The sequence below is a fragment of the Mastacembelus armatus genome, chromosome 9, assembly GCF_900324485.2.
Source record: "Mastacembelus armatus chromosome 9, fMasArm1.2, whole genome shotgun sequence".
In the NCBI taxonomy this organism is placed as follows: domain Eukaryota; kingdom Metazoa; phylum Chordata; class Actinopteri; order Synbranchiformes; family Mastacembelidae; genus Mastacembelus; species Mastacembelus armatus.
In genome coordinates, this window is record NC_046641.1 from 16,815,628 (window position 1) to 16,831,791 (window position 16,164).

The 16,164-nt window shown below is 37.9% G+C and overlaps 1 protein-coding gene across 1 annotated transcript in view; it reads right to left on the reverse strand.

Annotated features, from left to right (window-relative positions):
* The window catches only part of grid2 (glutamate receptor, ionotropic, delta 2), a 403,935-nt gene that overhangs the window by 107,904 nt on the left and 279,867 nt on the right, over positions 1-16,164 (reverse strand). Inside the window, exon 8 of the mRNA XM_026321818.1 lies at positions 15,179-15,298. Within this exon, the coding sequence (XP_026177603.1) occupies positions 15,179-15,298 (120 nt within the window). The remainder of the gene's footprint in view (positions 1-15,178; positions 15,299-16,164) is intronic.

Consider the following 16,164-nt stretch of genomic DNA (forward strand, 5'->3'; position numbering starts at 1 on the left):
CTTGGCACCCTTCACTTCTCAACTGTCCAAACCTCTCCCACACATTCAGTCCTGTCACCCATCACTCTGATTTCCGCTGTTCATCAAGGGCTAGTATCTGAGCCCGGTGTGTCCAAAAGCAGTTGTTTTGTTGCGTTCACACATATCTTGACCTCTCCAGTAAACTGACACTTATCTAGCAGGAAAAAGACAACAGGCATGAAAAACAAGAAGAAAAAAAAACAGATAAAGCAAAGGTGGAGAGGAGACTGAAAAATGAACCAATAGCTGATCAGGGAAACGCTATAAACGACAACTTTCACAACAACAGACACATATGTATCCAATATGCAGGGGTAAGAAAAGGGCACAGTCAACACAAAATTGGGTTAAAGCCACTTGCAACAGCAGTCTTAACATCATAAGACAGCTCAAAGAAGATAAGAGTTGAACTAATGTGGTATAAAGGGGTAGATCCAGCTTTTCACATCAAAACAGTATAACAATTAAATTCAGGTCACATAATGCTCTTGCCTTTGTTCTCATCTATTCCCTGCCTACGGCTTTCTTGCCCAGAAAAACTAATATATATTTTCACATGCATTGCCCTGGGAAGGGCAACTTTTACCTATTCAGAATATCAAATGTTGAACCAGTAAATGTTTGAAAAATATTCAGTGACACTGATGAATATTTGAAATGTAAAGTGGGTGTCTTTAAATAGAAAACCCTTAAGCACCTGCACAATGAAATGACAATGGATTCCAAAAAGTATCACAGTTTGACCCACTGAGCTATTTAGGTCTATGAATACTGTCTTATCTACTTAGTATTATGAGTATACACAAAGGTAAAAGTAATATCATTGTCCACATGACATCTAGAACAATAAAACATAATGACAAAAACTATTTTTACGACTTTGATTATGTTTACAGGCAATGCTTTCTCACTAAATGCGAAATGCTCCACATCCAAGTGGTGGGGATGGACACTGGGTATATAGTTACAGTAGAGTTCACAGACTCCCATGTGTTACAATAAAAGCAGTTTGGTTACGATTAAGAACATAATGTAATTTTTGTGAAATTGTAGTAAATGAATACTCACGTTTCAAGCCTCTGATAAGCCTCTGAATTCAATACTAAGTTAAGACCACAATCTCCTAAAGCAAAACTAGTTCTGTCAATGCCAAAACACAACCACAAACTTTTATCATGCTTTAACTGCAGCAAGGATATGACATCTATCCAGAGAGGATATTGCATGGAAAAGTAAATTAAATATATTGTCACTGTTGATGTTTTTACAGATATTTCATGTTCAGAATGTGGCTTGGGAAATGACTAGATGTTGCAAAATGGTAGCATATTTAAAAAATAATCTACAAGAGAGGATTTGTTTGGATATCCTGCTTAAGAGCATCCTAACAGGAGATGCTGAGAGTGCTTATAAATGTGTTTGTCTCAACTTGAATTAAGTGGAAGGAGTTGGTCGAGATCAGAGTGAAGTAGAAGCAAGGCAGCTGGGGTAAACAGCAGTAATAATAAGTAGAGAAGTTAGGTAAACACACATGAGAAGAGAGGAGCTAATCCTCTTGTGAGTTAGCTATAGTAGCAACATGGGGAGAAAAGAAAGAACTTGATTTGGAGCAGAACAATGTTGGTACAGTAATCTTGTGTGTGTATACGTGTGTGCGTACTGACTGTATGTGTATTTCTGTGTGCTGTACACAAAAGTGCATTTTTTTGTCTGTAAAGTTCCTGTGTGTCGGCAGCTATGTAAATATTTTGCATGTGTATGTGTAAGTGTTGTGTATTCGCACACTTGTGTATTTGTGATCCACAGAGGCATGCAGTGCTAGGCAGAATCTGGTTGCTGTAATCCGAGGTTTACACGCTGTAATGCTGCTGAAAGCCTGCAGGCCTAGCTGGCAGAGAGAAAGAAGGGAAGAGCAAAAGGAAGAACCAAGGAAGGACATTATAGAGGAGACAGGAAAGGGTAGCTATGGGAAGGGCATTTAAAAGAGATAAAAATAACATAAATGGAGGTCAAACATCTGGATGGAAAAATAAAGAGAAGGTACAGAACAAATTGATAGGCCCATGTGCATAAGATTTGAAGTCAACAGTAAGGTGTTTTACAATTAGAGAATAAGTTTAGAGATGGATGGATACTTTTCTAAATGGGGTGACAAATGGATGAACTTATTGAAGGGAAAAAAAAAGAAAATGAGAATCTAAGTCTGTACACTTTTCCAAGAATACTCACAAATTTATTTGGTCAATTTCTGATATAAAATATTTATTTGCTTCTAAACTTTATGAAGTTGTGGCTGTATTATTGTGTTTTATCCTTTGTTGTCTCATTTACAATGATCTAGTAGAAACAACATCAGATCAACATTATACATTATTGATTTCACAAAATTTATTTGGTGTATGTGTGTGAGTATATAGTTAGACATAGCCAGAAGAAGAACAGTTTCTTTTCTCCTTATTTTCTAAATTTCAAGAGAGGTTAGGTTGCACGAGCTACTTGAAGTTTTCTGCCCACATTCCATCTGGCAAAATGTCTGAACTTATTTTGCTGGAAACCACTGTGTTTTGATGCTGTGATTTTTCACTTCACATTGCCTTTTAATGTGGCCCACACAATATTATTACATCTACTGGCAGACACTTTTATCCAAAGTAAATGAACATCATTCACATAAATATGACCATGAGTTTAATAATATAAAAATAAACTCATACGTTTTTGTTTTTGCTAAAAAATGGTAAAGTTTCAGTTTGAAATGGTTTTGAATAACCAACTATACTGGCACACAAAATAAGTGATTGTCACATGCTAATATATTTCAGTGAATCAATGAAACCATGCACCTAAAACAACTTATTGTGAAGTCACAGAGGGCAGAACAGGTGAGATATCAAATGAAATGACAAGAAAAGAGATGAGAGGAACTGAAATGAGAGAGGGAGGACAAAAAGAAGTGGAAGAAGAGGGACAGAAAGATGGATGGCATATCAAACCAGTACAAATCTGTTCTCCCTACTGTAATCACTTTAATATGTGTAACCACACTCACACAGAGACAGAGGAATATACACACCCTAAATCCTGCTCGTCTTGACTTACTATACAAAAATGTACTTTAGGCATGTGATGATTCACTCACAGATTAATATATATGATATGATTGTTTGGTATTCAGTTCCCTGTTTGACTGAGATAGGCTGGGATGTTACTGTATGTGTGCGAATATTAGAGAATGATGAGAAGAAGCCATGGGCAGCAATTATAGAGAATGATTAAAGATAAAAGAAATGAAATTGATTATTTTTAGAACTGCACATTGCTAGATAAAACATATTAAAGTTAAGTTTTTAATACTCAATAGCACCATGAACAGTCCACATCCACAAGTCTAAGATATTCTACATTCAGTTCACTTTAATTTCATTATAAGGGTCACAGGGAATTACATGATATTCTAGCAAACACTGGAAAAACTAGCAAGGATACATACCCTGTGCTTTGATACACAACACGTACCAGTTGCAGGCTGCACCTTTAAAATGGAGACTGTATTGTGTGGTGCCCCTATATCTGAGATTTGCTTTGCAAAGTGGCTCTTAGAGGATCAACTGCTGCCGGGGGAATTCTTATTATGGTAAGTGTATGTGTGATGAAAAAAATTTATACTGAAAAGTATTTAGTAATTATAAGGGAAATAATTGGCTAAGGTTCTTAATAGCTTGGGGCCAATATTTACTGATTATTCAGTGTAAGAGTAAGGAGGCCATGATTGGCCTCTAGAGGCAGGTTTATACCTAAGAACTGAACTCATGCAGCTAGTCTTTGTTCGACTAACCCTCTCTTTAGTGCATGTTGAGTAAGTGTCTTTAAACTTATGTCTACACTTTACAGAACAATAAGCAATTTGAATTTCTGCTTGAACTCCATCATCGTTTAAATTAAAGAAATTTTGTTTATATAAAGTACCTGACAAACAATGAAGACAGACATTCTGTGAAGTATGTATTTTTTGTTTGTTATGTTAAATCCAGAGTTTTCCATATGGGAAATCATACTAACTGTTGTGGCTAAGTGCTTTCTACATGGTGAGAAGATAGGGGGTGCATATTTAAGACAGGAGTGTGTCTGATAATATAACAGAGGTAAGGACAGGATGTTGAAAGCAGGACTATGTGACAGTGATGTGCTGATGGGAATCATCAATTCACACTGCTCCTCTATCATGTCTCTCACTGCAGCAGCCTCTGCTTCTGTTGGCGCCAGTGTCACAGAGCCGGGACAGATTTAGCCTGAAGAAAATGTGGAAAGTTCATGGGAAAATGTTCCAACTCCACAGTGAAATATGGTAATGCCTGGTAATGCCATTCACTTACAGTGCCAAGATACCTGTCCAGTTTTCCATATGCTCCTCTTACATAGCTTACTTTGTGTCTTTTTCTTCCACCTATGCCTTTTTCTGCCCCCTTTGGCAGATTTAAACTCATAAGGCTTAGATTTGCTGACTTTAATAACATCATATTCAACTTTATTATTGCAGACACTACTGTAGCATTGGGAATCTTCTTTAACATTGCTTTATTTGACCTTTGCAGAGCAATTATTTTGATTTATTGTTCTGATTTCTCAATTTTTAAGTGTGCATGACAAGCTGCCTGTGAAAATCAGGTTTCAGGTTGTCAACCTAAAAAATGCTCTTTAATCTCTACTCGCTTTTGTTGTTGTACCTATCTCTGACTCTTTATCTGTATATTTTATTTATCTACTCTATATGTCTTCCTGTCTACTAGTTAGCTTGCCTGTCCTTTGTATTCTTCAGCTGGAGTGCAGTTTAAACTTTATTAGCTGGACTGCTTAGCCCCATACTGAGCTTCAGTCTGGCAGCATCCTTTTATCCTGAATTCTGTCTTCTGAATGACTGAATTTTTTTTTATTCACCTCAATCTCTTTCTTGTTTTGTAATCCTTAAACAATCTCTCTGCCCCTGAAATGCTCCTCTCCTGCCTCCTGTTCTCTCTCTGGGCCAGTTGTCCACCCTTATTCACACCCTGTTGACACCTGTTTCACTTTCACTCTCATTTCTTTGCCACCGATTCCTCCTTCATTCTATGCTTCCACTTCAGTAGTGCTACTGTACGTTTACAACCAGGTCACAGGCAATTAGGCCTCCCTCTTATCTCTCCTTCACATCCCCATTCCCGTCAATCCGTTCACCCATCCGTCAGTCGCAGCCAAGATTAATCCAAGGACTGGCAACTCACCTCATCTACCTATTCCTCTTTTTTTACCCACAGTCCATCCATCACTCCCCAACTGTACCCATCCATCTATACATCAGTTTGACTTGACTTAAATTAAAACATTAGCTTGAGGGCTTAAACATGGCTGCTTCATTGTTTTTTTTTCCTCTCTCTTTCTCTCCCTCTCTCTATTCCTCTCATCCTTCCAACAATCTGACCCTTTATTCTTCCATCACCTCAGACATGCCTGTCTAGCCTGTCTCTCTCTATACTATAATGCAGAATAATGTTGTGTTGATAACATGACATCAAAGACGTCAAAGACAGTGATTTTCTCACCCAAAACTCAGGAAGTAGGAGAATAAACAAATTTATCAGAAAGGTTTATGTTAAATTGTAAACAACTTGATTGTTGCATGACGCATGTTTTCTATCCACAACAAGCAACAATTTTCAAAAGCTTTGTTACATTCAAATATGGGGCTGTTCTTATTAAAATGCAGACAGGGACATCTTGTACTTCACTGCAGAGCAAGTCAACAGGGAGAAGGTTGATGGAGGGTGCCAGCATCAGAGATTTATAACACTGACTTCTTCAGCAATCCTCTGTATATTTTTCTTTTCAGGCACTGGGTTTATGCAGACAATTGTGCCTACAGTATTCCAGGAATAGGTAGGCATCAGAATGAAAACTTTTTATGCACACACACAATAGCATTGCTAGTCTTTCATCCTTTCTTTTGTGTTTTCTTTCTTTCTATGAAACCCTGGGAGCTGTTACGTGAAGTCAGCTCCAGAATTCTTTAAATTACAGTATATAATACAGCAGAACCTATTAAAGGCATCCACCTTTAGCAGAATTTTCTTAAAAATCACTGTGCTTATGCTCAGTTTTCTTGCATAACTGCATAGAATCTGTCTTGGCTCAGGAATGAGACAGGAATGACAGTAAAGTATCTGGAGAATAAAAGTTCTTCTGGCTTGTCTCAGCAAACGGAGACGCAGACAAGTGGCTGCTGGGCTAGTATTTGGTGTTATTCATGTTATTTACACAATGGGTTGTTTTTGTTGGGCACCACAATGAATTTCCCAATGGGGTTGTGTAACAACAGGTAACAGCTGAAAATGCTGTCTCCAACTACTCTGCGCTTTTATATTTGTTTGCATCACATATTTGCTTCCTTTATTTTTCTCTCCATTTTTCTGTTTCTCTCTTTGCTTTTGTGTTCTCTCACATATACAGTCAGACACGGCAGACATTCACATGTGCAGCCACACTTAAGCTGATCCAAAGACACCAGAGGCAGTTTGTCAGCTTCAATTAATGTCCAGTATCCACTGCGCTGTGGTCACCCAGAATATAACTAGCTGGTCAGCTCGTGGGTGTTCACTCATGATTGGCACGACCTTCCAGCTACAACAAATCGCTGACATCAATCAAACCAAAGAAGAAGCCTGCAAATACTCAAGTATTCACAAGTTCACAAGGGTAAAAGGCATTATCACAAAGGTTGAAACATAGCTATTTAGCACTTCTTCTCATTCCACACTCCAGAGAAAGACAGGGTATAAGAGAACTAAAGCCTTAAGAATGCTTTAACATTTTGGAAAATATGTTTGTTTGCTGTCTGACTGGGAGTTACATGTTAAGATCACTATAATTTCTGGAAGATAGGAACAGCCAAGAATAGCATCACCTTATTTTTTTCATTTGATTTATTTATTTTACAGCATGCAAAGCTGGCAGCAAGACTAATGAGGTGGTGCAAGCTATCCCTGGAAATAGCTGTTAGTCCCAATGGGTAAACTACCTGCTTTTTAAAGAGCATTGTTTTCTTTTCTGTGTTCATGCAATTTAATGCATAATTTCTTGGAAGTAGCCTACCTTTGATGAAGCTATACAAGCACTACAGAGCAGGAACACCCAACAAGACCTACAGTTTGCTAGATGCTCTGACCCAGTCAACCAGCCATCACAGCTTGGCCCTTGTCAAAGTCACTCTGATCCTTACAACTGCACATTTTACATGTTTCTAACAACAGCTCTGAGGACTGAATGGTCACCTGCGGCCTAACATACCCCACACACTGACAGGTGCCACTGTAAAGAAATAATCAGTGTTATTCACTTTACCTGTCAGTGGTCATAATGCTATGGCTGATCGGTGTAAGCTGAAGTGCTCTTGCATCCACAGCTCACTGTAAAACTGAATGAAGATTCAGGGTTAGGTTTAATTTGCTCCCTGAAAACGCACCGCCGGAAACTGTATTTCCAAATAGATTTGCAAAGATCTTCTGCCTAATTTGAATAAAGTCCGACAAACTATACATCATTGGAAAGCAGAAAACTTCACTATTCGGAACTGAATGATCACAGCAACAACTGTTCCTTAATGTTTATCAAGAGTACAAACACACGGTAACTTTAGTTCTTACCTTTGCTGATGTGTACAGGTCCACACATGTAGCTACTGAAACGGAAGGTGTTCCATATCAGTTTTCCCTAGAAGTCCGGTGAACAAAACGTCCAGAAGACGCAACGTTATTTTCCTCGAGTAAACGCAATAAAACCATCGTCCTTCACCTTTCAGTCCTCTTTACAAAGTTTTAATTCCGTTTGACCTCCGGTTGTTTTCGCCGTTTATTTATCACAAACAGACGGTAAATTTACATTCTGCCAAAATGTCTCCAAGCTGTAGCTTTTAACGAAGCAGGCCCCGCTCGTGCTGTTTTCATTTGTTCCGCTATTTTCTCACGTAGCTCATACACCTAGCTAAACACGAGCCGGAATGTGCTCGAAGCGCATGCGTGTAGGCGGTTTGTAGTCCGGTAGTGGTAAAACGTGTCTGACTGGCGGACTTTATTCAAACAAATATGAAAATATAAACTTTTCTGCATGGATTCAGAATCGTTTTAAAATGAACGACGATGCATCTAAAAACACATTATTTTCCCCACCACTAATAAAACCTGGTTGTGTTGTATCTTGCGATTATAAAGCACATAAGTGCCAACCGCATTCCACCTTGAATCAGTTCTACTTGGCTGATACTGAATATCTTGCATGGTGGAAAAGTCTGAAGACATCCCAATTTCTTTATGCTAAAATATAAATAACTAAGGAAATTATCCAGAAATTAGTTCCTATGGATGCCTGTAATCAACAACGTATAAATCAATTAATAACAATGCCAAAATAAATGTTTTCTTTTATGTTTGAAATGTTTTCTTTGTCAGTATATAGTTTCATTTCACACCAGGGGATGCCATCAGGATAAAAATACCATTAAAAAAGTGTGACAATATTTCAATACAATGGGCACCAGGACTCTCTCGACAGATATCTGGTGGGTGCATATACAGAAAGATGTCATGATGTGTTTTTGTTCTTTTCTCTTAAGTCTGAATGGCTCCTAAATTGCAACATCTTATAGTTCATGAAGAGAATTTCATCTCTCTCTCTCCCTCTGTCTATCTCGCTCTCTCACACACACTATCAGGTGAGATGACAGGAAAAAAAAAGAGAAGTGAAGGGGAAAGAATCTGTGAAGCAGGACAAATCAATGACATCCTCTCTTCTCTCCCTCTTTGCTCCTCAGTCATTCCATCCTGTTCTTTTCTGTTTCACACCTTCCTTTTATCCATGCATCTTTTGCTGCATCTCCCGCTTCTCCACTTCCCAGCCTCTCCATCCTTTCCACAATCTTCCACCAGCCCTGGAGGTGGGGGAGACTAGCAGAATAACAATATATGCAAATCTACCTAATAGGACAGAAAATTGGAGGGAAATAGGCGTCTTTCCCTTGGAGATATACGTTTCACTATATTTCCACCATTCACTATTCACAAGTTTTCACAGAGATTTCTTCTTCCTTCTTCCACTGATTTATTTATTTTACTTTAAATCCTCTGTAACCTACTATCTGTGTTTCATTCTTATGACTCATAATAATAATGCCCATCTCTCTGTCTGTTGATTTTTTTGAGTGACTCATCCAATACCACCTCTTTCCCTCTCCTTTCTCATCATCCTCTCCCTCTCTTCCTGCAGGCCGTTTTTACATAATTGTAATAATCAGTCCCAGTGGTGTTGCAATTTAGCTAACCTCCCTAAAATAGCATTTGCAAACTTGTCCTTCAGAGCTGCATCTTTGCTATTTTGTATTATTAAAGCATGCAAGCGTGCACTGTACACTCTACAGCATCTGAGCGAAAAATCAACAACTTATTGTGCCCATTTTATGGCATATTTGCTGTAGCAAATTTGACGTTCTCAGAAGTCTTGATTTGTTTTTTGAGTCTTATTTACCATGTTACCTCCCATTATAACTGCTTACTTAAAAACGCTGGAATAGATGCAGTTTAATTGTTAAAGCTATTGTACTGTATAAGTGTATACCATACTTATTGGAATTATTGCTTCAAAAGCACATTCACAGATTTGCTTTTACGAATATCTAAATCTATAGCTAAACAACAATCAGATGGATTACCATCAAATTTTAAACAGACATTTATAGTAGCCAGAATATCAATCAAGGGGATAACCATTGATGCGGGTTATCCCCTGACTTTAGCAACACCAGCACGTCAATATTTTGTTTATCCAACAACATAAAATTAGCATCCTACTGTAGCTTTGGCTCACAGTGGCATAACCTCATTGCAGTTACTGTATTTAACACCTTTGATTTCACCAGCTGAGTCAAGGTTTAGTATTACACTAGGAGCAGATGGAAAAAGAAAAAAGAAAAAAAAAAAAAAAACAATTCTACGGCTAGTAACTCTTACTTTTGCGGCCCCTTCTTGGCTTTATTTTACAGTAGAGCATGCAGAAAATAGTGGGATGGGGGAAAGACCTGCAACCCAGATTGGCAGCTTGACCTAAACCATCAATATTGCAAATTCTGCTCCTCTGCACCTTTTGTATTTTTTTAAGGGACCACGTACAAAAATATTATTCACATTCAATGTTAAAAGCTTCTTTGCACCAGATTTAGCTTTCGCTTGCATTCCCTATGTAGGTGAGCACAGTATAAAATAGCCATGAATATATTTAACAAATATCAGTACATGTAAAATCAGTACTTAATTCCTATATATCTAGAAATAAATGGCCTATACTTGCCTAACATCAAATCCATCACTAATTGGACATTACACCAAGTTTTGACCAAAAGATTCTATTTATATGAAACTACAGGGGTAAACACCATGTGAAACCGTTAATGTTGGCAGCAGTGATTTCTTAAAAGCAATCATAACCATACTTGGTGATGGTCCACCTCAGTATTTACTTGTTGACAACAATGTAAAAGCAAAAAACAATGAAAAACAAACATCTTTATGTGACTGTAACTGATAACAAATATATTGAAAACCAGTTGTGCAGTGTCAATTCAACAGAGCTGAAACAAGTTAAATAAAAGATTTAATTTCTTGTTCTGCTACAGGCTGTCACAAAAGCTGACTAATATTCTTGCCACTAGGAGACAACCTACAGAAAAGCCTGATTCAGAGTTTCCATCCAGAGCCATAGGTTAATAAACTCTATGTATGTGTGGAGAATATCTATTGTTATATTTTATGAAAAGTGAATACAATATAACAATTTTGGGTGTAATTCTGTCAGCAAAAATTAACCCTGTTTAACACTGTCTGTATTTTAGTGTACTTTAGAGTTTCTTTATGTCTAGATGGTCAAGCAGACTAACATTAATTGTCATGCAAAGTCAAAAGGACATGTTTAGCATTTCCAAACATGCCAGAAGATTATGCAAATGTGTGGTAAGTGTGTGCATGGCCTTCTGTGAAGTGCAGCTATTGTGTGTGTGTGTGTGTGTGTGTGTGTGTGTGTGTGTGTATGTGTGTGTGTGTGTGTGTGTGCGTGCGTGCATGTGTGAGAGCTGGTACGCACATTAAGCTGACACATTAAAAAATACCTTTCAATCGTCCACAATGTGTAATGGAAGGAAATGTTTCTTGTATGGTGACATGAGTGTGAGGGGACTTCCAGGGTCCATGACACTCCCAAGTGAATTAACATAATTTACCACACATGTCAAATAAGACTGCGGATGATAATTGAAGGTGACCTCAATTTAAGAACATTGCAGTTTGCAGGCCATTGGCTCTAGTAAGGAGGGAAGATATTTCTGTCTCCAAAAGATGGAGAATATGTGCTGATGTGAGAGAGAAAAGAGAGCATGAGCATGTATGAGAGACCCAGTGTAATGACCGTGACTCTATTATGACCTGTGCTTCTGTGTATATCTCTTGTAGAGGATCTATAGGGATTAGGTCATCCATCTCTGTTCTAGCTGTCTCTAGCTCTTCTGTCTGTTTCATTTTACCTTCCTCTCCTTCACCTGGACCTCTTTCCTTAATTTAGCAACATATCAGTCTTTCTTCCTTCACTCAACACATCCCACTTTCTGTTCTCCTTTTACTCCCCACTTAGCTATGGCCCTTTTATATTGTGCTGTTTCTTAAGTATAAATCTATTGCCATTTTCCTCTCTGAAGTAATTTAAGATGCTGCAGATAGCTAATGAAGCAATTACATGTGGCAGACTTGTCGCCTCTATATGAGAGAGCACTGGAGCCTGGCATGCCAGTAAATGTATAGAGAAAGAGATATAGGCTCCTGTGTACAGCCACTGCAGGTAATGGAGCAGAAAGCCAATTCTACTACAGCGTAGCAGCAATAATTATGACCGATGTCAGACATCTGCTATTATCATTAGCACTAGACAACTGTATGCATAAAGTATGTGTGAGGTATGATGGGGATAAATGTCATGACAGGGTATTGAGGACTGAAAAAGGCGAATGCAGATTGGGGAGAGGGGGAAGATTCATAAAACAGCAGGCAGGATTAGAGGGAGGCATACGTTCATGGAAGGGTTCACAGACTGATGCTCTTATGATTCTGTCTTTCGCCCGTTACCATTTTACTTTATATTTTGCATCTACGAATTATTGTTATGCCTTGGTTTATCTTAAACTTGTTAAAATTCAATAATGATTAGTATAAAAAAAGTAAAGAAGAGAGAAGGGAGAAGGGGAGAGAAAGAGAAGCAGATTAACTTAATTAAGGTAGTGTAAAATACAAAAACAAAAAAAAAGCTGCACTGTGCGACTGTCATTAATGAGACTCTTAGGATAAGAGATAAGAAAGACTGAATGTGGAGATGGAATAGTGGGCCAAAAGAAAGAAAGCTCAGGTTAATGGGTATTCTCCACAGAATGTAGAGCTATTACCATAATTACGGGAGTACACATACACTGCTAATGGTGTGATCAGACACACACACACACACACACACACACACACACACACACACACACACATACACACGCAAACTCACTTCATATCTTAATATCCCAGTGGTTGCAAGGCAGTTGGGCTCTTAGGGACTTGTCCATAATTCAGAAATTTTTAATGCACATACTGAAGCACTCTGCCATATAAAATAGAGGGGGGTGCACCTTTAACAAGATTTTGATAAGAAGTAGTTTATACTAGAGAAATGCTTTGACTTCATGTGTTAATTTAATTTGGTTCAAGAAACTGAAATGCTTCTTCTAGGAATGGTCACTGTCAGGTACAACCATTAAAGACACAAAATTAGCACAAAAGCTAAATATCAGAATGAAGGTTGCTCAAAGAAAGATCTGAAAATGCTCAAGATCAAATATTTAGCAGATAAGCCTTCTAAGGAGGGACTGTGGGGACCATAGCATAGAAGTTAATGCTAAAATATGGTAGCAGCGAAATTGGGGAATGTTTGCAAGTCAATCTGTACAACTAAACATATGACCCCTTCTCTGTTTTTGGTGAAAACACAACTGCTCCACAATCTACCAAAATAAAACAAAAAAAAACAAAACAAAGCCTGTCCAGTGGCTGCTATTTAATAAAAAATCCAGGTCAATGGAGCTATTGAGTTGCTGTATGAAGTTAAAGTTAGGGTTGATTTGGTGAGCGGGTATTAACAAATATCTTCAATCTAGTCTGTGTGTTTCCAAATGTGCACATGTAACACTGAAGAAAAATGTTGTTTATTGGTTCAGTTTACACAGGGCCTAATGGGATTTTTGCTTTTGTCCTTGTTGACTGAAATGAAACGCTAGTTTGAACAGAGCAGTGACATCAAGGTTAATTCCATTTTCTGTAATAAACAAATAAGTAAGAAAATATACATGAATATTTCTGACTTAAGCCAATTATAGTTCAAGGAACTTTTTTTTTTCTTTTTTCATCATGTCAAATTATTGGGAGGACATCATGTTCCTGGTTCATTCCAAGTATATGTATAAGGCAAGAATCACAGCCATGCTGCTCGGTAACATTTGAATGTGTTATAATAAAAAGCCATTTTTATCACACCTGCAGTATAATTAACCTGAGAATGAAGTATTGTCACTCAACCCATCATTAGATAAAAAAAAGATGTTAACCTGGGAGGAGACAGGTGTACTTTTCATTATCATAAATTTACATTAAGGTCTTTGTTCACCTTTAATCTGTCGTTTTATTTTCACACTGCAGATGTGAATGGAGGAAATAATATTACATACATCAGTTCAAATCCTTATTCTCTGCAATGAAAAGGAACTAAGGAAATGGTCTGAACTGATATTTTTTCTTAGAAATGACTTTTCATGCGATCACAGGTAATAACACTTAAATGGCATGAAATGATTACTGTTTTATGTTCTACTGACATCGCCAAATTTTATGTTTTCTTTCAGCTTTTCCTTTGAACATATGTACAATGGTAAAAATGCGGGTTTTTAAATTAAGTGTTCCCCATGATCTATATCTGCTATGATTTTATTACATGTTAGAGGTAGGGCTTTGTGCAGCTACAAGGGAAAGGTATAATACAGGCACTGTGAGAGGAATACCAGCTTCTTTTTAGTCATTGGATTTCATGTATTATTTACATTGAATCCTAATGACAGACCAACAAATGTTCATAGGAAGAGTGTACAGTATAACAAATGCCTTAATTCCCTTAGAGGTAATTATGCTCTGTGATTAGGGACTTGTGCCTTAATGCAATTATGTTTTACTTTAAAGATTCATTTTGTCTGTGATGGCATGCTGCGTTATGTTGGTGTCTCACCACATTATGCATAATCACTGCTCACTATCCTATCTGTAAAAACATCCCTTTGGTATGGAGGACAGACACTGTGTGTGTGTGTGTGTGTGTGTGTGTGCGTGTGTGTGTGCGTGTGTGTGTGTGTGTGTGTGTGTGTGTGTGTGTTCATTTATTTATCAGTTATGACCTGTGATGTAAGTTATGTAGAGCGTGACAATACAAGCTTAAAAATGAAATTTGAAGTATAGATTTTTTAACATAACTATTAAAGTAATACATACACCCAATAAACAGACAATGTTACGAATGTGTATGTGTGTATGCGGCTGTAAGGGAAGGGGAAGCTTTTCATGCATCTGCATTCTCCATGTATCATTACTAAACACCAGTTCAAAATGCTTCTGATTAGTCCAATTTACACCAAGCTTTTTAGAAGGTGAGGTAAGTTGCTGGGGTGACTCTGCATCCTACTACACACAACCGGGCATGTGAAAATATAGAAAATAAATAAACTGTGCCTTGAAAGAGATAATGTAAAGATGCTTCTGTGCATTTGTTGCAGAAGGTTATTGATTGTAGAAGGTTAAAAAAAGTCCTAAAAAGAATAATCCAGAAATGTAGCAGAGTTGTAAACCTCTGCACGGAGACATGAATGCTTGAATAAATATGAGGTGACAATAATATAGCAAAGCAGGTGCACTGAAATAACCTGGTAAATCCAAGAATTATGTAAATCTACTCAATCCATTAGAAGAAATGATTCCCCCTTCACCCACTGTAGTACACTGCTTCTGTTTCAACTACTTACCCTACTGATTCCTCGTCCCCTGTCCTCTCCGTAATTCGTTCCCAGGATTTCAAAGAAGATGTTGGGGTTGGTGCCATTGTCAGTGAACTCTAGAAAACTGGTGAGGCCGCTCACTCCAAACTGCAAAAGACAAGATCTTGTTTATTTTTTATTTTATTGTTGGTTCAGTTAATTATTATTGTTGTTTGGTATTGGTCACTGAATTATGGCTGTCAAATAGTTATCTTGGTCATCATCATGCTTTTTTTTTTTTATTACAGTAAACCTCATCAACAAGTCTTCCTATGGAATATGAAAGAAATTACTGTGTTTTATCCTCACTAAAGATCGGCTATAATAATTGCTCAAAGTGAAAGACAATCATCGTCTGTCCATCCCTTATGAAGTTATCATATTTCATCTGTACAAACATTCACTGAATAAATAAAATGTATTCCTAAAATATGTTTGGAGCAATATCAAGATCGTGCAGCAGTGTGTGTATTAAGTACCAGGCTCAGAAAAAAAGTGAGGGGCTGGAGCCATTGGGCATTTTCTGCACTAGCAATGTTCAATCTCCTAAACGGGGAGGAAATTTTATTCACAAGTAAACATACACATAAACATAAACATACTATACACGCACGCACACACACACACACAGTGTCAGTCCCCAACCTTTGCCCTGCCTCATGGTAGGATGACCTGTCATTGAAAGTGACACTACAGCTGCCTCGGGGAAGGAGAGGTGTTATACTCCTTGATATGATTCATGCTGTGTGTGTGCGTGTGTGTGTGTGTGTGTGTGAGTGAGTGGGTGGGTGCTTGCATCTGCGTGGATTGTGGTATTTGTATTGGGTGATGTGGGCTGCGAAGCATGCATGCACACGTAAATATCCATGCACAAAGACATACAAATACTGTTATGTCTTGTGGACACTTGCACAGACACTCTCACCCCAGATCTCAAGGGACTGACACCTGGGAGTCTTGCATGGCATCACAGA